Raw genomic sequence first — 23,833 nt, 5'->3', positions numbered from 1 at the left:
TGAAGGTCAGATAGGTAAGGAGTTGGAGTGAGAACTGGGTTCCGAGCTCGTATTTGTGTTCGTGTTGGTAGTGCCACCACCTGAACTTAGGATAAATCCTAATTTACCCAGACACTTGATTAAGTCTGCTTTGGATACAGGTTTGTTGAGTACCGCGGAGAAAAGAGTTCCTTCTTCGGTGACCACCTGGTGTTGCTCATACGAAGTAGCAGCGATGACTGAGCGATGGTGGAATATCAGCGTGATGGTAGATGATAATCTTGGAAGAGTAAGAGGGATACATACTTGGAGTATTTTGATTATGATTATTCGTAGATCTAATCATACGAGCCACCTGTTCACCATTCACCACAGGCATATGTATATCACAGATGATCACATCGAATCCTATACAGACAAACTATGTTAGTTATCATTACTGCCCCATGTTGGCAGAGCATGACTCACGAATACTGCCCATGGTAGCTGCCAAAGCACCTGGACCATCGTCCACGCAAATGCACCTGCATCCCATCCTCGTAAGTAGGGTTTCGAGGATCTGACCGGGAGAAAAAAATCAGCATGCGTGTTATACAGGCCAGGTACGGTGATCTCTGACTCACTTTTTGGGAAATGGGATTATCTTCCGCAATCAACACGTCCAGGCCTCTGTCCACTACCCCACTTCCTAAAGAATGGACGACTCCCTCGGGGCTATCAAGCGGTATGATCCCTCCTGGTCCAGCTGACCCAACAGATTCAGCATTGAGTGATACCTGTCTTCTCTGTCTCCATAATTCGGCACTAGCACTTCCCGCACTTGATCCTGAGCCTGCTCTGACCCTGATCGGAGTGGAGTTCCGTCGAGCAAGATCATTATGTAAATCATCCGAAAGTTTCACTCGGTCCAGCGCGTTGAGTTCCGATGGTCTTCTAACATGTTGAGGCGCAGGCATCATACCTGGAGTTTGTGGCATGTTACTGGTCCTCGATGGGGTGGAAGCGGCGGAGGAAGTTGACGTAGTAGGTGAAGGAGGTAGATTGACTTCGGAAGTCTTGCGTTTAGATCTATTCTGCAATTTGATTGATAAACTTCTAGGTCTTCTAGTGTTGACCGGTGCAGGACCTTCCAGAGATTGACCAATAGGGGCCATCGAGTCCGATCTCATCTTTCGAATCACATCATCATTTGCCTGTTTCAATGAAGGTAAATTCTTGTAGGTAAAAGTACCGAAATCGTCCTGTTCTGCAATATCATCAATTACCGCGCTCATATCTTCAGCTGCCTTCGGTGATAGAAGTGGTGGTCCAGGTTTGAGGCCAGGAGCTTGTTTCAGGACTTGAGGTACTACGGCATTATCATCATCATGGAATCCATGTGCAGCGCCTCTCGAGTCGAAGTAATCGGTAGACTCAGGGTCAGTCACCTCGGGAACGAAACTTGCTTCGGCAGTTGCGATAGTACTCCAATCTATACCGTTAAAGAAAGGATGTCTTTTGACTTCCTCTGCTCCTCTCGCACCCAATCTCTTTTGGACGTCGGTACACATCAACCGATCCATCAAGTCCCTGGCTTCTGGTGATATTTCAATTTCGTCTTCGTGCCAATCGATTCTTCGAGATACCACATTGTCAAATACCTTTTCCGGTGTCTCCGCATGGAAAGGTGGTATACCGTATAAGAACTCGTAAAGTACCACACCTAAAGCCCACCAGTCGACAGCAGCATCATCTTGACCTATACCCAAAATACTTTCAGGGGCAAGGTAATCTGGAGTACCGACGAAACGGGCAGGTTCTCGACCACTGCCTGAGGACGTATCGCCTAGTTTGTTAGCAACAGACATCTGTCGGATATGTTTCGGTATGACACCAGCAGATTCAGAGCCACTAGATTCGTCGGCTGAAATTGATTCTTGAATTTGCTGTGCGAAGTACGATTGACTGAGATGTGACATCGGTTGAGCGTTGAGCAACTCAGGGGATATCATGGGGGAATCGTTGGACGACGAGTTTGATACAGTTCGAGAATATGAGGGTCGTTGTCTTGAGGAGCCTCTCAGAGAGGTACCTCGGAGATAAGCAGGTCTCGGTCCACCAACTTGACGATTCAACAAACCAATCCTTGATAAACCGAAATCCGTCAATTTGAGATGTCCACGAGAATCGATGAGCAGGTTGTCAGGTTTAATATCACTACAAATCTGATCAGCAAACAGCTTACTCCAAGCGAGCTGAAAGGTAACTTTGAACTCACCGATGAACGATATTTCTCGCATGCAGATATTCCAAACCCAGTACCACCTCGGCGGTATAATTTCTCGCCCAATCTTCACTCAATCCTCCCAACGTCTTGACCAGAGTCGCACAATCTCCACCATTCAAATACTCCATGACCAAATACAGATATTCTTTAGACTGGAAGGAGAAGAATAGTCTGACGACATAGGGCGAGCTAGCTTGGTTCATTAAAATGGTTCGTTCCGCTTTCACATTGGTGATTTGATTTTTAGCAATCATATCTGATTTTTTCAGAGCCTTGATAGCGAAGTAATCCCCAGTGGCAACTTTCTTAGCCAGATAGACCGAACCAAAAGCACCTCGAGAGATAGGTTTGATGATTTCGAAATCTTTGATAGAAGGCTGGGCAGCACGGGATTGTAATGCTGCTGAAGGTATTCGAGGTGACAATGGTCCGCCATCACCTGCGCGGAAGTTCCTCGATGTGGATACTCGTCTATGATGACCGTGCTTGTCGTGAGGGACTAAGAGAGGTGAGTTAGTTTTTGAACTGGGTTTACTAGAAGCTTGTGGAGGTTGGGATTGAGAGGGTATGTAAATGGGTGATGGGGCAGGTACAGAAGCTGGTGTAGAACCTGCTCGGTTGAATGCTGGTGGAGCCGGAGTGTGACTATGGGCGGGTGTTTGAGCGGAGGTATGAACTGCAGGTGTAGGTGCTGTAATAGTTATAGCACCAGAGTGATCACCATATCCACTAGGCTGTCGGTGGGGATGACTTTGGGTGATAGGTAATCTAGCTTGAGGAGCAATTTTTCTCGGTCCAGGTGGTGATGTCTCAGGATCATCTGCGTTGGCATTTCCAGTAGCAGTGGGTGATATCTGAGCTTCGGTTGGTGATTGGTTCCCATCCCCAGCCCCATCGGACCCACTTTCCGACTGACTACTATCTTCTCTTTCAGCTAACATCTGGTTGACCTTATCCTCCCATTCATGTCTTGTTTTCTCAGAATATCTAATGGTACTCTGCATTCTAGCAATAGCTTTCTGTTTTCTTCTGAGTTGATCCTCCACATGGGTAAACAAGAGATTAAGTGCTCGATCGCTAGTATGGGGTCTTTGCCATCTGGTGATTCTCTGTAGTTTCTCTTCCGATTCGCGAGATAGGTATCGCTGAACAGTGAATGGTAGATCGGCTTCGTCCTCCTGTACAGAAGGAGTCTCGATATGTCTAGCAACATTGAGAATGTTGATTACATCTTGTAAATGTTCATGAGCGACTTTACGTATCTCCACACCTTGAGGCATCTGAGGTGAAGCACCTTCATCATTGGTGATGATCGAATCGGGTAGAGTATAGAATAAGACACCTTGATATTGAGCAGGTTGATTAGGTTGGGCAGTATCGATATCCGCGTTCAGCTTGACCACAGTTTGTTGAAGATCGTGTAGACAGTCATTACATTCTATGATTTCAGCTTCAAGTCGATGAACAGCATCACAAGTTTCGTTGTGTTTCTCGAAGAACCAGGTGACAATCTCTCTTTCACAGATTCTACATAATATACCTTCGGTCGAGATTATCCCATCCCGGGGGAAGGCAGCATCCGTTATAGCTTCCACTTGAGTAGCTGGTACCGGTTTCAGCACCCACATGGTATGCGAAGGTTCGTTGTTCTCTCGCATGAGCATTCCCACACCTTCGAGTTCGATGTATACAGGACCAGGCTGTCGAGTCTCCTTCTCGGTATCTTCATACTCGTGCACTTCGAATCGGAATCGCAGCTGGACGGTGTTGTTGTCGTCTTCGACCAAAGTTTGAGTTGCTTCAGAGAATACAGAAGCGTCACCGGGAGCAAGAAGGTCGGTGATAGGTTTACCAAGAACATCTTCCGGTTCTTGTCTATATGGTATACAGTCAGTAGCGAATCAGCGAGACCTTCCGAAATAAGGATCTTACTCACCCAACGACCTCCATAATAGCGTCATTGACATATTCTATCTGTTCTCCCTGAAGACTCAATTCCATGACTATATTCACGCTCTTCGCATGTTCAGCTAAGAACTTCAGATCTTCTACAGCTTGCGCTTTTGGTGTACCGGCTGTCGGTGCTACAGTAGCTTTGGCGGTGTATGGTCCAGAGGACGTTGGAGAAGGAACATCAATGCTAATAGCTGAAGCTGGTCTATCGGGGATTTGTGTTGGGGCAAGAGCCGGTGAATATCTTGAATCGCCCAAAGCAGCTCTGAACTCTTGATCAAATCTGGGTTCTTCTCTCGAAGGTTTCATAACGAAGAGGAGAGGCTCGTTCTCATCATCCTCATCGAAATTCCAAAATCCTTTCTCGGCTTCCCACCAATCCAACACCCTACTAAGATTCGCAACGGCCATCAAGATATCGACGTACCAATCTCGGCCAGGCCAATCTTCGTGTCTGTCCCACTTGGATCCTACTGTCTGCAATTTCTGAATGATCTCCGTACACAACGAAGGACGAGTGACCAAAGCGTTGACACTGGAATCGAGAGCCTCAGTAGCGAGGACGATGAGTTCTTGTAAGGCAGTCAGGAACAACAGATCTTCATCTGCCTCATCAAGCTGGTTCTGAGCTATGATCCGCGCAGTAGGAGGCATGGGCGACCTGGAGCGGGAAGTCGATCTGGAACTGGTGTTGGATTGAGTTCGATCAAGGGCCAGAGACATATTCCGACTTGCTCGACCAGGCTGGTAGTTTCTCGGGACAGCACTTGATCGTCGTCTTGATGTTACCCTACTAGGACTAGCAGGTAACATAGACAAGCGTTTCGTGGGACTTAGAGCGGCATGGGAAATGGAAGGTCGTCTACTTGGTCCTCGGGATGATGATACTATTTTTCACAGTATCAGCGACATCCTTTGAGAGCGAATCGGATCCTTTCTTCACAAAAAAGGGGGATGCGACTAACCTGCTCGAGACCTGTTGCCTTCGCTCTCCATTCGTTCACCCGTATCACTTTCCGTCTCCGTGTCTATCAGAGGAGAGTCATTCATATTCAACGCGTCGAAGTAATCCACCGGAATCTCTTCGGTCCTATCCTCTTCTTCCCTTTGCCTTTCCACAAACCCTGTGATGGCTTCGATGGTCTTCCTGAGCGTCATATCACATATCTCCTTCGCGGCGTTCAGTCTGTGCTTGACGTGCTTTCTAACTGACGCAACAGTGATATCAGCACCAGGTGCGACCGGTCGATTCTCGTCGCTTCCTCGGCGCTCTTGACCCAAGGCGTATACTGGAGAAGGCGTCTGATCCCACCTGGGCACTCCGGGTGTAAGACCTGGACCAAGCGATTGGCCGAAAGAAGATGAACGAGAAGTAGCTTGACTTGGTTTGTCGAATGCACTTTTGCCAAGTGGTACCATTCTGGGTTGACTGAGTGAAGCGCTGGAATCGCTGTGTGAGCTGGGTTGACTGAGTACATTGGACTCAAGGTCCAAACGAAGGTTAGGTTGACGTCGACGAGCTTCGAGGGAACCACTACCACGACTAGGAGGGAATGATGGCTCTTCAGGCACGGTGGAAGGATGACGCATAGGCATGTGGGGGAGCGATGGAGGCATCGTGGTTTCTTCGGATGATTGGCGAGACAGATGCGCAATATCGGCCGAAGTGGATCCTACGATACTAGCCGTTTCATGCGCGTCGTGATGGATCATGCGAGGTCGTAGTTCAGCATGTGATACCACTGGTCGAAGCGAAAGCGAAGAATCTCTTCTAGCTTCTGGTGCAAGGAAAACTGGCTGAGGTTGATGGAGAGTGGGGACTTCGCTTGGTCTTCGAGAAGATGGTTCAGACGGGATTCGGTTTTGAACATGATGACCTAAAGTGCTGGGTCGGAAAGAGTGATGATGCTCTGTATCTGGAACAAAGTTACTCTTGACTGCGTTCCACCATCCTTCCATTTTCGAAACCAAATTCTTCTTCTTTTTCTGTCCTGCGCCAGAAGACGAACTATCTGTTTTGACTGAACTTCCGGATGATTGCCTTGGACGATCGAACAGGTTGGATCTTTTTGATATAGGAGAAAGCTTGGGATCGACGAGTGACAAAGTAGATCTGATCGACAAACTTCTTCTCCGTAATGAACCAGATTGAGAAGGTGGTGGACCGAAATCGTCACGCGAAGTAGTGGGAGTGAGAGCGATGGCGCTTGAGGTATCGTAATTAGGCTGAGGCGTGATATCTAAATCTTGTGACATTCGATGTGGTTCTTCCGGTATAGGCGCATTGACCACAGGCAAGACAGGACTTTCCGCGATGAAACTTGCACGTTTGGCTACTTCAGCTTCAGCACGGATTTTTGCCTCTTTATATCTCTTGTAACAATCCATCCAATCAACCCATTCAATTCCTCCGACGGTGCTGGCACTAGACTGCCGTTCCATAAGATTGCTCATATCCATTCCGGCAGGAGCAGCGGAGAACCTAGATGGTCCAACGTTAGAGTGCATGGGTGCAGGCCCAGTCGATCGATCGTAAAGCGTGGGTCCGGGTGACTCGGCCGGTATGGAGACTGCTCTTGTCAGCTCATGCATTGAAGCAGGAATAGGAGGAAGGTCTTCTCCAGGGGAAGAAGCGGCAGAAGGGGAAGGACCAAGATCGCCCCATTGAGCTTGACGGAAAGCTCGTGGAGCAGCTAGCATTGCAGGCGCACCTGTACTGGTTGAACGATTAAAGGTGGGTGGTAAAAGTCCCTCACCGTGGGTCTGTTTTCGATGGGTCAGTCTCATGCCACAAAGTATTAGGAAGAACACTCACCTGACCTCCCGCACTCGTAGGTCTCCATCTCTGCAGCTTCGCTTGTCTACTCTGCATGATCATACTAGCATGACTGGCTGCATCTCCCAGACCGGGAAAGCCAGCTAGATCCATTGCAATACCTTGACCAGTGGTCGACCTTGTCCTGCTTGACCCTACTCCCACAGGAGCTCCTGGTGTGAGGGTTCCGGTAGTGCCTTCAGGTACAAGGAAGGCAGTTTCGGGGGGCATGCTGAGTCCTAAGCCATATGAGGATGTCTTGGGACCTGTCGTTGGTGAAGGCTCTTCTGTCTCAGGAGCCGAAGGAAGAGAGGTTGGCGAATCGTTGAAGTCGGGGCTTATGTCAGTCATGGCTGATTTCAACGAAGCTTCATGTAAGGAAGTACGGTATCGATGATGTCGAGCGGAAGATGCGAATCCTCCGGTAACTCCTCCAGCTGGATCAGCAGGTAAAGATGGACGTGGACGAGGTTGCGTCGGTAGGAGTGGAGTCTTGAAGATAGGAGGCGGAGCAAGGTTAGGCCCTGAGACTGTTCTTGACGATGGACCGATAGCGGATGTAGGTGCTGTATTGGGAATGTTCATCTCGATAGTAGGTGAGAGACTTCGCAGACCTGCAGGTGTAGCAGGAACGGAAGAGGTGGGTCGACCTTTACCGAGCTCGGCAAGTGATGCAGAAGCTGGTTTCATTGCTGGAGGTGGCATGGAAGTGAAAGCGGCAAGTTCTCTGGCAGAAGGTATGGGAGGATTAGTCGGCTTGACAAGTGGGGAGTTCCCCACTGGAGATGGATTGGGTGTGGGAACGGAGGCTGTCGATGCACCTGAGGGTGGACTAGCCGTCTGGAATGGGGGAGGGGTAGGGGCGCTACCAGTGTTTTTGATCAACTCCGCTGCAAGTCGCACACTTGTTGGAACTCGGTTCAGACGTATGGCTCCACCAGCAGATGATGTCGAGGTGGGGGCGGTTGAACTTTCGCTTGTGACGCTGTTAGGTGGGCTGAATCCAGCTGAGTTGTCCGTTGAGGAAGTCCATGGTGATGGCAGGGGATTGAGAGGTGATACCATTGATGCCGATCCCGATAGACTTGACATCGCACCTGATGGCCTGCCCGTACTCAGGATTGGCATCTTGCGCACGTCAAGACCTATAGGATTGAGAAATTCCGATTGACGACGCTGTCTTGAGGGGCTGTCAGGGAGACTGTTCGTTAGCGTTCAGTAAGCGGTGACAAACATTATTATCCCTTTGATTGAGGGACAACCAATAACTCACCTGGACAAGCCGATAGGAGCGGTTCTCTCCCTATCCCGCCTGGGACTTGATGTGCTCAAGACATCCTTTGACTTCCCTTTGTCCTTCAATGAACCACTGCCACTGCCAAATGACGAACTCGATGTGGAAGTCGTTTCCCAATTGGCGCCCCATCCGAGACCGAGCACATTTCCCTCCTTTGATCCTTCTACACCAGAGGACGAGGGAATGGCAATCGAGCGGCGACGGGGTGAAGATTCGGGTCCGAAATCCGGACTACCAAAGTTCAAGGGACTGGAACTAGGTAATGTCACACCTAAGCCCACTGAACTTCCACTACTCTCGCTCCTCTCCCTCGAAGAGACTGATCTAGCATCGTCAGCTTGGGGACGACTGAGCGACTCAAATCGTCGAGAGGCGGGGTGGGTAGGTGATTCCTTCTTGTGCGTTGTAGGAGGTGATTGTTTGGGAGTGGGTAATGGGAGGTTTCCAGTCAACGCCGATCCACTAGCTGAACGCTTGCTCTTCATGAGCAGGGTAGTAGGTGTAACAGCTTGAGGACGAGTAGATGTGGTGGGGCTATCTGGTCTAGAAGAGCTGGCTTGTGCCGAGGATGAAGATGACGGACTAGCAGGTCGACTGCTTGGCAGGACGGGACTGGCGGTACGAGGCCGTGGAAACTGATCGATGGATCTTTTGGGCGTACCACTTCCAGCGGATCCTTGCTGACTAGGTCTACGTGGTCGAACATCCCTTTCATCGTCTGAGCCTGACTGTGACGAGTTGGAAGAGGTATCTGAATTCGATGGGACTGTTATCGCCTGAGCCAGCGGCGATGGGAATGAAGGTGTTGCTGCGAATCCTCCAGGATGTTTCCGATGTTGCGGTAGTGGAGTCGGCGTGGGTGACAGGATAGAGGGCGCAGGTATCTGGAGTTGAGGTGGGAGATTGGTCGACGAGCTTGTTGAAGGTGATCCACTGGGTTTCGGCGCCGAGCTAGATGACTCTGCTGATAGCGTCGGTGAGTTACGAGGAGATGGGGAGTGATTCGGAGAGGTATTACGATTGTCGTCGTCCTCGAAGTAGAAGACACCACCAGACATCTTCACAGTGGTATCTGCTGATCGCGTCAGCCCAGATACTGATACAGCAGGAATGATGTAAATAGCAAGGCTCACCTTGTTTGGATAACCAATTTCTCAATCCCCTCTCATGCTCTACAGTCCTAATGATCTATTGCTTGTACCCAACGTGATTCGGCCAGGCCACACTCATCAACAGCCTGGATCTCCTTTACTCTGTATCCTCAGGGGTATAAGCTTTTGTGGAATCCCTTTCTGCCTGCCTTTTGGTTGACTATCCTTCTGCTCCGACGGTTTCCGGCCTTGTTGATATTGCAGACGTGATGTGGCTGAATACAGTGTGTCATCCAACGATACCGGTGTGATCAGGTATCTCGTCTGCACAGATATATTCAAAGTTATGGATACTCTAAAGTTAATTGCGCAACGATGAAACTAGTCTTGATCTGAAACGAGGGATGAACTGAACCAAAGATTGAGGAGATCGAGACGGAACGAGGATTATGGATGCAGGATGTTTGTGAAAGAATGTATATGCCATTTATATGAGAGCTATGTCAACCATGAGTAAGGATTGATAACGGGTGAAAGAGTGAGAAGAATTCAATGAGACAGAGTTTAAACACTGATCAAGGTTTTCGGACGTAACTCACCTTGGGAACCTAACCCTTTATGCTATTTCTATTCCAAGCAGGCATCCATACTTGAACCTCTGATTGAGTCTAGTATAGTCGGTACCAAGTTGATTGAATGGTATATGTCTGGATGAGATACGAGTGCAACTTGAGAAAGGGTAAGCAAGGGGTGTATGACACTTGGTTCCTCTTCCTCCACTCTGTATTCTGCGGAATCAATTACACCACTATACACAGTCACCACCGACTGATCCTGAATTCTAGTGATAGTGATCTGCTATGCCCAAGCTGTATAGATCGATCACGACGACTACGCAGTATGATCCTGGATGGTGCTTGATTGATTGATTGTACAGGTGACGGGTGATAGTGAATGGTGAGTAGTGTGGTGAGTAGTGTGGTGAGTAGTGTTGTTATTAGCGTGTGTTCGTACTTCATTATTAATTGGATTCGGTCTTCGCTCTTCGTCGGTTGTCACTCTCCCACTTGGGATGTCATATCACTTGCCACACTCATACTCTCTCATTCAGGGTCATCACTTCGTTTTAGCTGTATTCAGATCCTTTTTACGTAAATCATCCTCCTAGGCAAAATCGCTCATTGCACCTCAAGCGGACAAGGCCGAAAGAAGGGATCGAGCCTATTCCATGAGTTAGTGCGAGGTACCACAGTCTTGGTCACATGCGGGAGAGCGATTGTGGAGTCAGGAGGTGCGCTTTATCTCCTTCGCGTTTCGACAGTATGATATGTATGTTTAGAAGAGATACATACAGACTATGGGTATATAGAAGAAAAGTATTTAAGATTGAGGCGTTGGAACTGACGAAATAGAAGATAGAGGATCCAGAAAAGGAAGAGAACAGTATAGCAATAACATAGTCGGTCGATGATCTCATCTCGTGAACTAGTTCTTATCCAGCACCGCAGTTAGGTTGCCAACACTGGCCATAACCATTATAACCCCCGTTGTTCCAAGTCATCTGTATCGAACCGGTTGAGACCCAAGTGTTCGAAGTTTGGAAACATACGCAAGTATCCCACCAGCCTGACCCACCAGCGTCATTTGACAGATACCCGGCAGCTTCAGCGAGACCATTCGAACTTGCGTATTCCCCTCCGAAATCATCATCGATTTCAACGAATTGATCGGCATTACCGTAGAAGTCTTCTCCGTAGTAGATCGCATCGGGAGCATCTGGATTTTGGTTTTGGCTTGAACTGTAGTATTGTTCACCCCCGTTCGCATAGTACACGCAATATGAACCGCAGTTGTCTCTCTTGTGATTTTCAGTTACAGGTAACCAATTTAGGGATCGTCCAACGAATCCTATACCTTTGGCGGATTCGTTGCGCCACACTGCCGTGGGAAGATGTTGGAGCTCTCCGTCCAATGCCCAAGAGACGATGGCGGGATTCGATTCGGTAGCAAGTAAGAGGGCCATCGGTGTGGTGAGTCCATAACCGGCAGTGGCATCGTGTAGGGTATATCCGGTTGATGATCGAGCTCGTTCGAGCGTCTTGTTTACGAAGTGACTTTGCAGCCAGTTGATTTGGTCGTATCCGGTGGAGTTGGCAACTTCACTGCGACGTAGCTCCCCGTAAAAGCTGGCGAAGGGGAGTTCATTCAGGAGCAATATGTTACCTTGTTCTTGCTGGTACTGATAATATGCATCGTAAACGTTTTGTCGACCTTGAAACACCGAAAGAATCGCTCCTACGAAACCAGCAAAGGCGCATCCGTAATTGACCCAATTTGGGATTTGCTTGACAGCTAAACCGACAATGGTACAACCCAAACCTCCAAGGTTGAGCCAAGAGGAGAAGCTCAAAGGGTTCCAAAACAGCTTGGTAGCTGCCCATGCGATGTTAGCCAGGCCTCTTTCTTCGAGGCTGTGAGCCGTGGAGGTAGTTGAATCATTGTTGACATCCCCCGTTACGTTGTTTGTGGTGGTTTCATTGACATCAGTGATGACGGGTGGTAAGAGAAGTTCCATGAGCACTCCAGAAGGGAGACCGAATTTATTCTCGCCCGTTACTTGGATGACATCGTGATTGCCATCCCTTCGAAGCACTCGAGGTGAATCGGGTCTTGCCCAAACGGACAACAAGAATGATTGTGAAAGTAGCAGGACGGTGAGTTGGGGTACCAACATGGTGTATAATCTGACAGGGAAATCCTTGCTGGAAGAGGCAAGTGTGCGTGGGGTTTATAGGCTAAGGGCTACGAATCATATTAGCAATCCAAGTCTTAATCAGGTTGACGACGGAACTCCGTCGCAAATCATGTTTGATCTTGCAAGGACTCAATTGGGGATAAGGGATACAATGAGCTGGGCGGACCATTACTTACGCGGAACGTCGATCCTGTTCTTCCGCCTAGCGCAGAGAGATGTGGGCAAATAACAATGCACAAGATGCAGCGAGAATTGTGCCATTTATACCATTTTTGAGGACATGTTGTGTTGACAAGTAAGCCAACGTCGGCCGTGTTGGTTTGATCACTAGCTTGTGAACGGAGACGCCTCTGCTCTCTTCGCCTCGTTACAATTGAGACTGGTGAATCAGGTACTTGTCACGAAAATTGAGGAGTGCCACTCCGAAGGTCATATCTGGCAAATCGATGTATCATCCTTGGGCATATATACGATGTAAAGGGGCATATCGCGATACCATCCTGAGTGAGTTGGTCGATGGGGACATCAGACCAGGATCACGCTCAACGACCTCACTCAACCGAGATGAATCAGTGGAAGTGTTATGTTGCTCGGCCTCGTACTAACGTATCATAAAGTTCAGCCACTCCGAGTCCTCGTGTTCGTGACGTCCAAGCGAAAGACGAAAGAGGTGAAAAGCAAAAATCAAAGCGTGCGAGCGACTTGCTCCGCAATAATAGTATTCTGATCTCGGTTGCTTGGCTTGATAGGCACAATGGCGTAGGCGATAACATCTGTGTTTGTAACCTATATGCAGCATGATACAGGTTGAATCCCTTGGTGAAGCCGGTCAAACTTTATCAGACAGGAACAACTTTCTTACCAGACGACCTCCGTGCTTATCCGCAAGATCTAAAAATAGAACTTGCTCATTAACAACCGGTCGGGTTAACCCCTGTTCGTGCCATCTGACCACAATTTCACTATGATAGGTTCCATCTGTCACATGCGATCATGACTGTGACTACTGTTCACGATGGGTCGAGAGCATCCACCGGGGAATGTTCGCCCATCATTCCCGCTCTGTCATTCCCTTCAACAAGTCTTCCCAGAAGAGCTACTCTCTTTCAAAGCTGTCAATTCCTGGTTGAGCCTTTTATGATCCGTTCACAACTTCCCGGACTCTATAACGAAATTTACGGTACAATCCATGTCTCACCCGGTGCTCATCAATGATAAACGCCTTAAGAGGACGTACACCCTATGGACTGATACAACAATCAGTCTCCGAAGCGTCGACTAATGCAACCCTGTGATGACTCGCCTAAGTTTGGTTTCCATTGGCGTTTTGCTGACGTTCACCTCGTTTTCTCGGAACAGGATTGACCATCGTGGTATTGCCAGCACATACCAGACTGAATATCTGTAAGATGAGCCCGGCGACTACCTTTGAACTACCTCGATTATGAACTTCGATAGCGAGGACGATGATGGTAGCTATATTGAGTAGAATCGTAGCTATCACTAAAGGTCGGTCGAGGTTCGGTATCATATCGGCAAGCCTGAGTTGGATGGGGTGAGGGATTCGAAGTATAACATGCGAATGTAGAAAGTTGCAGACGTAAATGCCACAAGATACAAGTCATGTGATCCTTGGTTGAAAACATTTCTTCGGACTGCTCATGAGCTCAGAAAGTTTCGAATCCGCTGTTAGGCACAGAAGTGGCTGCCTTTCCCCTGTCAGGTGAATGAAGCTTATCCGAGTCATATTGAGCCATTTGCATCCGATCGACTTTCCGGACTTGTCCGCATAGCATGCGTGCATACAAAGCTGGTCGTCATATAGTCGTACCAAACGGTAGTACAGAATGATATCGCGATGCGAATTGCCTTCGATCAAGCGGAGGTATGCGGGTACGGGCCGGTTTTTCGTATGTCTCCGATGTGCAATCTATTCATGATGCATAATTTACGGAACAGAATAGTAACGCGTATAAAACAACGAGAAGAGTACCCCCCTGATATTCGAGGTCTGGACTGATCATCAATGCAAGCTCATGCTAGCAAGGATATGACTAAAATCTGGATGAAAAGTACGCGATGCATACTTTGATCAGAATATCTTCGCCAAAATCTTGTCTTTGACTGAGGTTGGTGGGTTATCATCTTTGACCTGTTGGTAATAATTTGTGAGAGCATCGAAGAATTCCAAGTCCGATACGAGATCGACGTCTTTAGATCTGTGAAAGGGTGTTCGAGCGAAGAGCTTGAATCCTAGTCCTATACCGCCGGCCAAAGCGATCTGCGAAGAAGAATCAAAGACCATTCTGCTGCTCCTTACATTAGGGACCATGGACTTACAATACCGTAATTAAAGATAAACGTCGCGACATCCCAATTACCCTTCAAGAACACTGAGTAACCTTGTATAAACAAGAACAAGGGTGCCCAGAACAAAGCCCAATACCCAGCGTAAGGTTGAATCTTCGACACGACAGGTAAGTATTCTTTCCTGTCGATACCTTGTTCCCTCATCGCTCGATTGAATCGTACCCAGGTAAATGCCATGACAGACCAATTAAGCATCGTTGCGGCAGTACAGAAATTCAAGATCCAGTTGAGTACCTTTGCGGAACTTGAGCCAAGAGCGAGATAAGCCAGACAGGATAGTAACATCACGAGAATGACTGATGTGTATGGTACACCCCTGAAATTTCCAGTGATCAGCAGACAATCAATGACAGATACCGCGCAGCGGAATGACAAAAAGATGGGACAACGACTCACTTCCTGTTGACTCTGGTGAAAATGCTAGGAGCCTTTTTATCGAGAGCGAGAGCGTGCAAAGATCGAGAAGCATTGAAAGTGTATGCGTTACCGGCAGAAATAACAGTGGTGATGAGTGCCGCGTTCACAATGGAGGGTAAGACGGGGATTTGAAGTCGGCTCATGGCAATCACACTGCGAACGAGTGGACGAGAACATATTCAGCCAGTGTGTCTTGGTCTATTTGGGAGAAAGATGGACATACTAAGGTGATTTACCAGCGTAGGTCTTGGCACTACCCGTGGTGAGACTAATCATTACAAGATGACTTCAGTCACATTTTGTTTTTCCACGGATGAATGGTCAACTCACGTTTCATCGTTATAAGGCACAAGAATACCGACACACAAGCAACCACCGATGAAGAAGATGATCAAACGAGTCATGAGAGTTTTGAAAGCTCTCGGAATGGTCTTTCTTGGATCTTTGGCTTCTCCGGAAATCATCGATAGATACTCGGGTCCACCCATACAGAAACCGGCTACGTTGACTGCATTGACGAAAGATTCCAATCGACCAGAAGCGGTCTCACCAGCCCACGGGCCAGGATTCTTCCAATATCGGAAACCGAAACGGCTAAGGAAACATTTAGCCATATTTACAAAAAGGCTGGACAGGCAACCACTTACTCGTGAAGAGGGTTGCCCCCTAACATAGCGATAAAGGTAAATAGGATCAAACCAGAAGCCAATAACACTTTACCGAGAGCAAGCCAGACTATTCAAGGTGGAATGTAGGTTAGCCTGGTGGTGTGGTTATGATATGGATCAAAAAGACTTTATGACTTACATTCGACTTCACCGAAAAGATCGGCTCTGTACACATTGATAGCCAGATAGAACAACAGCGACACGGTGATCAAGATGGCTGGACTGGAATCGTAACCCCAGTACTCGACAAGGGTGTTGATGATCGTAGCCTCGAAAATGATATAAGAGGTTTGAGCGAACTTATTGAACCAATCAACACAGGTTCAAGTCTGACATCGATAAATGCACCAGACACATACGAAATGGTTCCAGCCAACGGCCACACCCAGTGCAGGGTCAACCATTCGCGTAGCCAGACGGATGAATGATCCGTCCAAAGGCAACAAGCTGACTATTTCCATCTCTGACCGTGCGCAAACAAGTCAGCTTTGAGGTTCGTCACAAGGCTGTGTGGAGACTCACGACATTGACCAATAGAGTATACGACAGTAGCCCAAAAGACAAAAGCTGAATATGGGGGTTTATATATAATCAGAACAAATCGTACTATCTTCGAGGAGATCGAGCGTCTGACCTACCGATCAATAGCGCGAGAGGTCCAGAGAGAACCCCTGATCCGATTGCGACGAAGAGAGCAGCACCAATCTATTGGCATCAAACCATGAAGAAGCGAGAATAATGTCAATTCATGTACTTTGCCATAGACATAAGCATACATATCGAAACGTACCGAACCCGCGATGGCTGAAAGCTGAATTTGTCTAGGATTCAACCTTCGATGATTAACTTGATGTGATATCTTCGCTTGGAGAGCATCGCCATCAGTACTACTGGATGATCCCGCCGGAATATCGCTGAGGGGAACTATCTGTGTGCCAATATAAGCTTCGGATTTATCGTCTTCTTGCATCTTGAGATGTTCCATTGTTTGACTCAAGTAAATCGGGTTGTATCGTATGATTGCTTGAAAGTGAAGAGGATCCTCTTTGCGATCTGACCCGCTGGTCTTGAATATATATAGTGTTGATCGACCAGGATGGCTCTAACTGATAAGTCGGTATCGAATTATACTCAGCCTTTACCTTGCTTTATCTCTGATATTAGCTATCTTTGATTGGGAGTCTATATCGGAGCGGGGGCCACCCAAATGAAATCCGGGGACACGTTAATTCTGAATTCCGTGATAATCACAAATGGTCTCCTTACATCGGTGAAGGAGTCTAGGGAGTTGTTTGTGCTGAAATCTTTTAAGGGAAAGATGGAACCGGTGTGTCGCATGATAGTTGTTCGGATCGAAAGGGAGAGGTGTATCCAGAGACATGAAGCTACGCTATGGGATGAGGGTCTGACTCGGACCAGCGCATGCACCGCGAACGCATCACATGATAAGCCTACCTCCAAGGTTATACGGGGAGGAACAGAGTGATGAGTGATGTTTGAGAGCAAATGAGACCAATACCGTTGAGTCGGATAGGAGCTCAACATTCTCAATATGTTATCAAGTGAAACTACACATATTCCATTTGCGGTAATTAAAGGAGTCAAGATCCTGGTAAAATGGGCTCCGGCCCCGATTACGATACGGCAATACCGCTTAAATGATGGAACTCTCTCTGCCTCTCGTATTGGTGCACAACGAATTGCGTGGACTAGCATCAGTAGTCATCAGATGGAACTTCTCGATCAGTGGTGAGATATTTTGGGGCTCATGTGTGGTGTGCACACAGAGGCACTCACACTTACACAGGATACAACTTTGGACCGAAATGACCGATGAACATATCGGCATTCTCACATGCGATATGATTTGAGCTCCTATCCTATATGATTGTAAGCCTCGGAGTCGTATTTCCATCCTTTCGGATTAGACCTGCTGGCGAGGATAGCCGCGGCGACGTGGAGTTCAGATTTACCTTGATAGGAGGGTAGTATTCTATATGTCGTCTACCATGCCCCACAATCAGTAAGGCAGAAAGATATATTTGAGAACACAGTGCAAAACAAATAACGACAACTTGCAACCTCGTAAAATTTTAAGTCCATTGCTGCGTTCACACCATTACTGCTCATATCAGTCTCACAGGCCAAATGACCGTCCCAATGCCTCCCTCACTCGTCACCATCGATGCCTCTGAGCCCCTCGAAAAGATCTACGGGATCATCGAGCGAGATGGAGGAGTTATCGTTGAGAACATGCTTTCTCCAGAACTCTTAGCCGAATGCATGTCAGCCATCGAACCCCACTTCAAGACTCGTGAGACCTATACCTCCAAGGCGACTCATGATGAACTCGGTGCAGATTTCTTCCCGGAAGGCTCGAAGAGAGTTTACGCTTTACTTTCGAAAATTCCAGACCAATTGACCAAGATTATGAGACTTGATGTATGGCAAGGTATCATGAGTCGTTTCCTGAGGTGAGTCATCACAATTCTTGTCCGCTCAAGACTTTGTAGCTGATGATGATCTTGGAAAACCTAGTGACGAGTATTACTCCTACACCGGTGAAACTCTCCTCCCTCAAAAATCAGGTTACATGCTTGCTTCTACTGCTGCTCTTCGATTAGTCCCTGGAGCTAAACCACAACCATTACACCGAGTGAGTTCAATTTCTCTAGTAGTGCATGCGTACATGTCTGACGACGGTTGAAAGGATCAAATAGCATACATGGTCAGACCCGATCCATCCAACCCGTTGTTCACTCCTATGGTCGGATGTCTGATTGCCGGCTCTAAATGCACTTACAAGAACGGCGCTACTGCCGTCATCCCTGGCTCTCACTTATGGGGTCCTGACCGAGCACCTAAACGATCAGAATGCACCTACGCCGAAATGGAACCTGGATCAGCCTTGTTTTGTTTGGGATCAACCTACCATGCCGCAGGCGAGAACATCTGTGAACCTACTGACGAAGACGCCTTGAGAACCCTCTTCGCTGTTTTCGCTCAACGTGACTATTACAGACAAGATCAGGAGGAAATCCTATCCACTCCTATTGAGATCGCTAGGAGATTGCCGGAGGATATCCTGAAGCTGTCCGGTTACCGTAAGTTACGTTACGAGTATCCTACCAATAACGACACCAATCGAGCTAACTCAATGTTATCCAATCCTAGACAAAGCTGTCGGAGGTGTTGGTTATGTGGAAGATCACCAAAGTCCACACGAATTCCTCCAAGCCGATTATGGACTCGGTCAATTCGGTGCTGGGGCACATGCGATTAAGAATGCCTTGTGAAATCGGTACTGTGTAGATGTTTCGTAGTGAGACGTATACCATTCTCCTTGATTTCATGTATACACAACTTGGAACTGGAGCCGTCGACTTAGATATGCTCAGAGTCTTTGTTCCGTCCCGTACACGCTCCGATCAACACTCTTTCATTTAGCCAATAGCAACATCCTCGCTGTCGCTGCAAAGAGCATGCAGAGTCAAGTACCGAGAGATCTTTCCGCTCCTTCTGATTATCTCCACCAGTACGATGCAGTACAGTGCATGGCCCTTAGGACAGGTCAACAGAGCAGTTCAGGGAGACATACTCGTTTACGTAATCCGGAGTCATGATCGCCTGATAGACCAATCCTTAGGGTGCAATCTCATTATTCATTTGCACTCCTTGCACTATCAGATCTTCCTGATCATGAACAACCAGACTCAACATTGAGATTCCACATCCTGATCACCGACCAATTCCAGCCATTCAGGAAGCCTGTCCAGAGCAGTTGACTCCACAACGAAGCACCCTCCAGCCGTTTTCAATTCCCCTCATTCAATATCCTTTAAAGCTCCGAAAGAATTGCTTACAGCAGGTGTAGCAGATTTGGTGTGAGGGGCAGTTAGATTATGGATGAAGAGAGTAAAAAATTGAGAGATGGTCTACACGACAGCTTGTGATAGATGTCGGAAAATACGAATGAAGTAAGCTTACTCCTTCGGCAGCATTCACAATCTAGCACATTTCGTTTCGCATATTGAAGCGTGCTTTGATTCAGATGCGAGCGCCCGTCCCGTGGTCAAGATCACCATGAGATCTGCCAAAGATGCAGAGCAGATGGTGCCGAATGTATAACAAAGAAGCGTAAGGTGGGTCGACAGCCGGGAGTGAAGAATAGGAAAACGAGAGAAGCGCAAGGAAAAGAGATGGGATCATATTACCATAGGAGGGAGACGAACGTACCGAGGGATCACGATCATCTACCAAATCCTCTGCAGGTACTGGCATCGGAAGCAGTCAGAAGACACAGCACACCAGAGTGAGTACGCTGTATTCTGCCCATCTGCAACTTCCCGTGTGGGTGAAGACTGATGAGCCAACCTGTTTGTAAAGATCCGAAACCACCATGACCCCCACACATCCAGTAACGTACACTCGTGACAGTGGTAGTATATTGGACCAGTTTTCGGTCTGGACAAGTAAAGTACATGGGATTACGGGAAGGGGCGATATAGCAAGAAGGATTGATGATCTTTTGTCAGCCAACCGGCAAGAGTTGTCTTTAGGGGCGGATGAGCCATCGTCCTTCTGTGGTAGGACCGATGTAAGTGACTGAACTTTCGGAATGTTCTCTTTCCTGGTTCACTCATGCCTAACCAATAGATGGCGAGACCCGATGCAGCTCCAGAGCATGATGTGATATCACTACATATGATTTCGTTGCCGGAAGCTCAGAGGCTTTTCGATGCGTGAGTGACATTCGATCCCACCTCCGCTTGTTGCTGATCCAATTTCAGCTTCATGAAGTACTTGACAAATGGATCAATGTATTTTGATCCTCAATTGCATTCACTTCCCTTTATCAGATCGCGGAGCTCATTCCTGCTCGCTGTGATACTGGCAATGGCTTCCACCTTCACTTCACTCTGTGCATCGAGCTTGCTTCATTCCCAACTAACATACCACGCCAATCGATTGTTATCGCACATTCGGGATAACAACCTCAAATCTATTGAAATCGTTCAAGGACTGCTGCTTTTAGCAAGCTGGAGCGAGATACCGCATACGCTCAGTCAAGACAAAACATGGGCGTACGTGTCATACGCGACTGCCCAGGCGGTAGAATTGAGAATGGACTCCCCTTTACCGTATTGTGTACAGTCCGATCCTATCTATTCTTCAGGGATCCACGAACTCTTGGTTAGAAACGCTCACAGGGTCTGCTTACTACTGTATATACATGATCGGGTGAGTGTCGTCTTAAATGGAGCATAGGCTATCACTGATTTCCTGCCCAGAATATGGCAATGGTAGCGGGACGTTATCCAATTTTCCCAGAATCTACAGTATCGTCTCAAGCAAATCTCGATGAATGGGGGAAGCATGAAGTGAGTAACCGATATCTTGCTGTGAAAATCGCTGATTATATGTCAGCTTGCAAGTCGGTATGATGGTCCGATTTGCGCTTCTGTATCATTACGAAAAACCGTCGTGAGTGAAAATCTTGATAATCCATGCTGACGATCTCCAGACCGGGGTGCATCATAAACTAGCTGCACACAATGTCGCAGATTTTCAAGCAGACATGAACCTGATAGAACGAGCAATAGCAGATTGGCGTGCCAAATGGGCATTAGAGATCACCAGTATGTATAGATCTTTCGTGCTGCTTCAGGTGAAATCCTTTGATCTATTCATCTACGCATATAGGCACTCTCGAATACGGTATCATTGCGATGTTTTCGACATTCGTCCTCGCTCTGACGTTGCTGAAGAAAGATCATGACGACGAGGATAATGTAGAGGCTAGAAAAGCATGTGAGGACTTGGCTTTTGAAGTGGTCTGCGCTTCAATACATAGCTATAAGTCGTGGACCGGTATTGTGAATTCTGCTACCTTTGAGTAAGTTATCAGCTCTGTCAAGCGTTCTCTCAAATTGATCCTTCAATGTGATGTCGTCTAGCACAAGCATGGTAGCGTTCTGTGCTTTATATACTCTGCAGTCAATCAATCGGTGTGATCCTATTTACTTGTCCGATTGGTCTGTATTTCGACTGGCAATAGTACAGGAACTGATATCGGAGCTGGAAAAACAAGCTGCTGTACGGCATCATACTGACCGGGAGAATGGTATGACTGTCGTCGATGCCATGGCCAGACAGCTCTCGAGAGGCATCAAGCTACTCTTTACCAAGAAACAGGTCGGCCGTCCTCCAATATCTTCGGATGAATCAGATGCTTCTCAAGGACAACAAATCCCAGAGATGATCAATCAACAGCAAGGAATTGTTATGAATATGGACGGAGCCATACAGTTCAGTAATGAAAACACTATCCTACAGACGCACCAGCCGAACGAACAACAGTTCAACGCCCAAGAACTGAGATTCGATGATTTGACTCAATTGCTCTCATCCACCAACGCTATACCTTTCATCCCAGATTGGAACTTGGAGAGCTTGTTACCAGACGCCAATTTCAGTTGGGACCAAATTGATCATTCGAACCACGATACTAGCAGTAACATACCGTTTTTCGATTTTGGTCAATAGGTTGTACACTAAATACATATGTAAAATATCTTTTTTGTAACATGTGTATGCTTTGCTATTAACTTCATACTGAAAACAGAGCTGTATCGTAAAGCGAGAAGGGCTCTAATCGATTTGGAGCATGACCCCGCACTCACTCGATGACAATCTGTTTATTGCTTTTTGTGCCCATTGTGGGTGGATTTATCGACTGGTTCCACATGTAGGTTATCGCCGATTGTGCCACCACCGACATCTACATTCTCCCGTACCACAACTGAATTTCCTCTCTTTCGGTGGAAGAAGGGAAGTTCGGGCGGTGTGTAGAATAGTACCATAGGCACTCCCACTGGAGTCAGGAAATATGTCAACTAGTGTCCTATCTCAGATAAATCATTTCAGATGCTCACATAACGCTCCGCCGATAACTGTGATATGAAGAATTAGCCACTCGCTTCCGAAGGGGTTGCAAAGTTTACTTACTGTTTCCGATCAAAGATGGGATCATCGATTGACCCACGTATTTTCCGACTGATACGTTTGCTCCATTGAGCATGCCGATAGGGATATAGTACATGTTTCTGATAAGGTCAAAATCCCAATTAGCGCTATGATCATATACACCTACTGGTGCTAGTCGGTCATGATCCACTCACACAATGACGTGCTCGAAGCCCAAGAAAACAAAAGCGAAAGCTGGGAAATGCAGAGCGAATATCTTCGATATGGTCTCTCTGGCACCTGCTCCTAGCCATACGGCAAGACAGACTAGGAAATTACAGCCTATTCCTCTTAGTACACACGGACCCCAGCCTTCAGCTGTTTTGGTTACTGCCACTCCGGCTGAGTACTTGACTAACGCGTCCGTACTGTACAGTTTGGAGTAGTGTGCTACACCCGAATCTCACTTAGCCTAGGATACATATATTTTTTTTTTCCGAGGATACGGACTTACCTAGGAAAGCCACATAGGTTAGAGCCCCGGCCATGTTCCCGAAGAACACTATCAACCAATTCACGGGGAGTTCCCAGAGCTTGGTACGTTTCTTGATAGACGTCATGATGAAGATCACTTTGCGGCTTATCAGTTCACAGACAGGGTGCATCTCTCCCCTCGGAGATCACTCACTGAAGTTCGCTGTACACAGCTCTTGTCCTGTAAGAACAAGCATGATCTATTGCAGAACAGACATCAGCTTTGACAAGATTTCAAGAAAGAGAGTTTCAGACTGACCAGACCGATAGGAAAAATCAGCGCTGCTACCAAATTGATGATTGACGGATAATCAGTTCGTAGTGTTCCTGCACCACCTTGGAAGATCTGTACCGACATCGCTCCGAAGTTGAGCTGCATTCAACCGTCAGTGACGGTCATTCCGTTGTTTAGGTGTTGACACTTGCCATCCATGCTGCCATCCACGCTTTGAAAAAGGTTATGTAGTATTTCTGAGAAGCCTTCTTCTCGCCGATGGTGAGCATAACTATTTTGTACCCAAGTCAGCCCACAGTACCTGTCTTCATCAAATTGACCTACCAGCTGTAACTTCTGCTGGCGTCAAAGTATCCATTTTGGGCGACTTTTCGTGCAATAAGGGGTTGGACTTAGAGATTCGAGGCTGGGAAGTGTTGTATGACAATTGTTCGAACTATATAAGTATGCTTCGATTGTTGTAGTCACGGCAGAGTGAGTATGGATT

At 47.4% G+C, this 23,833-nt stretch overlaps 7 protein-coding genes across 7 annotated transcripts; 2 read left to right on the top strand and 5 right to left on the bottom strand.

The window, feature by feature from the left end:
• Positions 1–6: 6 nt before the first annotated feature.
• Positions 7–9,368, bottom strand: L199_003371 (uncharacterized protein; the record flags this gene model as incomplete). Its single annotated transcript, XM_064889104.1, has 9 exons — positions 7–218; positions 286–387; positions 448–538; positions 603–2,175; positions 2,237–4,120; positions 4,182–5,085; positions 5,164–6,961; positions 7,014–8,202; positions 8,287–9,368. 9 exons carry the CDS (start codon positions 9,366–9,368, stop codon positions 7–9), a joined length of 8,835 nt encoding a protein of 2,944 aa, XP_064745176.1.
• A 1,525-nt stretch (positions 9,369–10,893) lies between these two features.
• L199_003370 (uncharacterized protein) lies at positions 10,894–12,135 on the bottom strand (the record flags this gene model as incomplete). Its single annotated transcript, XM_064889103.1, has 1 exon — positions 10,894–12,135. One exon carries the CDS (start codon positions 12,133–12,135, stop codon positions 10,894–10,896), a length of 1,242 nt encoding a protein of 413 aa, XP_064745175.1.
• Positions 12,136–13,459: 1,324 nt separating this feature from the next.
• L199_003369 (uncharacterized protein) lies at positions 13,460–13,687 on the bottom strand (the record flags this gene model as incomplete). Its single annotated transcript, XM_064889102.1, has 1 exon — positions 13,460–13,687. The coding sequence occupies one exon, from the start codon at positions 13,685–13,687 to the stop codon at positions 13,460–13,462; it is 228 nt and encodes a 75-aa protein (XP_064745174.1).
• A 561-nt stretch (positions 13,688–14,248) lies between these two features.
• L199_003368 (uncharacterized protein) lies at positions 14,249–16,581 on the bottom strand (the record flags this gene model as incomplete). The annotated part of the gene is made up of 11 exons (XM_064889101.1): positions 14,249–14,437; positions 14,497–14,842; positions 14,923–15,096; positions 15,167–15,211; positions 15,274–15,537; positions 15,591–15,678; positions 15,751–15,910; positions 15,971–16,074; positions 16,134–16,178; positions 16,250–16,316; positions 16,402–16,581. The coding sequence occupies 11 exons, from the start codon at positions 16,579–16,581 to the stop codon at positions 14,249–14,251; spliced, it is 1,662 nt and encodes a 553-aa protein (XP_064745173.1).
• Positions 16,582–17,759: 1,178 nt separating this feature from the next.
• On the top strand, positions 17,760–18,907 carry L199_003367 (uncharacterized protein; the record flags this gene model as incomplete). Its single annotated transcript, XM_064889100.1, has 4 exons — positions 17,760–18,085; positions 18,150–18,267; positions 18,322–18,715; positions 18,786–18,907. 4 exons carry the CDS (start codon positions 17,760–17,762, stop codon positions 18,905–18,907), a joined length of 960 nt encoding a protein of 319 aa, XP_064745172.1.
• Positions 18,908–19,541: 634 nt separating this feature from the next.
• L199_003366 (uncharacterized protein) lies at positions 19,542–22,157 on the top strand (the record flags this gene model as incomplete). Its single annotated transcript, XM_064889099.1, has 10 exons — positions 19,542–19,588; positions 19,663–19,923; positions 19,998–20,208; positions 20,268–20,353; positions 20,402–20,852; positions 20,903–20,992; positions 21,039–21,092; positions 21,136–21,250; positions 21,315–21,507; positions 21,569–22,157. 10 exons carry the CDS (start codon positions 19,542–19,544, stop codon positions 22,155–22,157), a joined length of 2,097 nt encoding a protein of 698 aa, XP_064745171.1.
• A 152-nt stretch (positions 22,158–22,309) lies between these two features.
• L199_003365 (uncharacterized protein) lies at positions 22,310–23,704 on the bottom strand (the record flags this gene model as incomplete). Its single annotated transcript, XM_064889098.1, has 9 exons — positions 22,310–22,485; positions 22,547–22,564; positions 22,620–22,717; positions 22,793–23,027; positions 23,092–23,208; positions 23,266–23,311; positions 23,371–23,484; positions 23,538–23,617; positions 23,671–23,704. 9 exons carry the CDS (start codon positions 23,702–23,704, stop codon positions 22,310–22,312), a joined length of 918 nt encoding a protein of 305 aa, XP_064745170.1.
• Positions 23,705–23,833: the final 129 nt, after the last annotated feature.

The sequence above is a fragment of the Kwoniella botswanensis genome, chromosome 1 (assembly GCF_036426115.1).
Source record: "Kwoniella botswanensis chromosome 1, complete sequence".
NCBI classification, from domain to species: Eukaryota; Fungi; Basidiomycota; class Tremellomycetes; order Tremellales; family Cryptococcaceae; genus Kwoniella; species Kwoniella botswanensis.
Note: the sequence above shows the minus strand (reverse complement) of the source record. Positions and strands in the feature narration are given on the sequence as shown.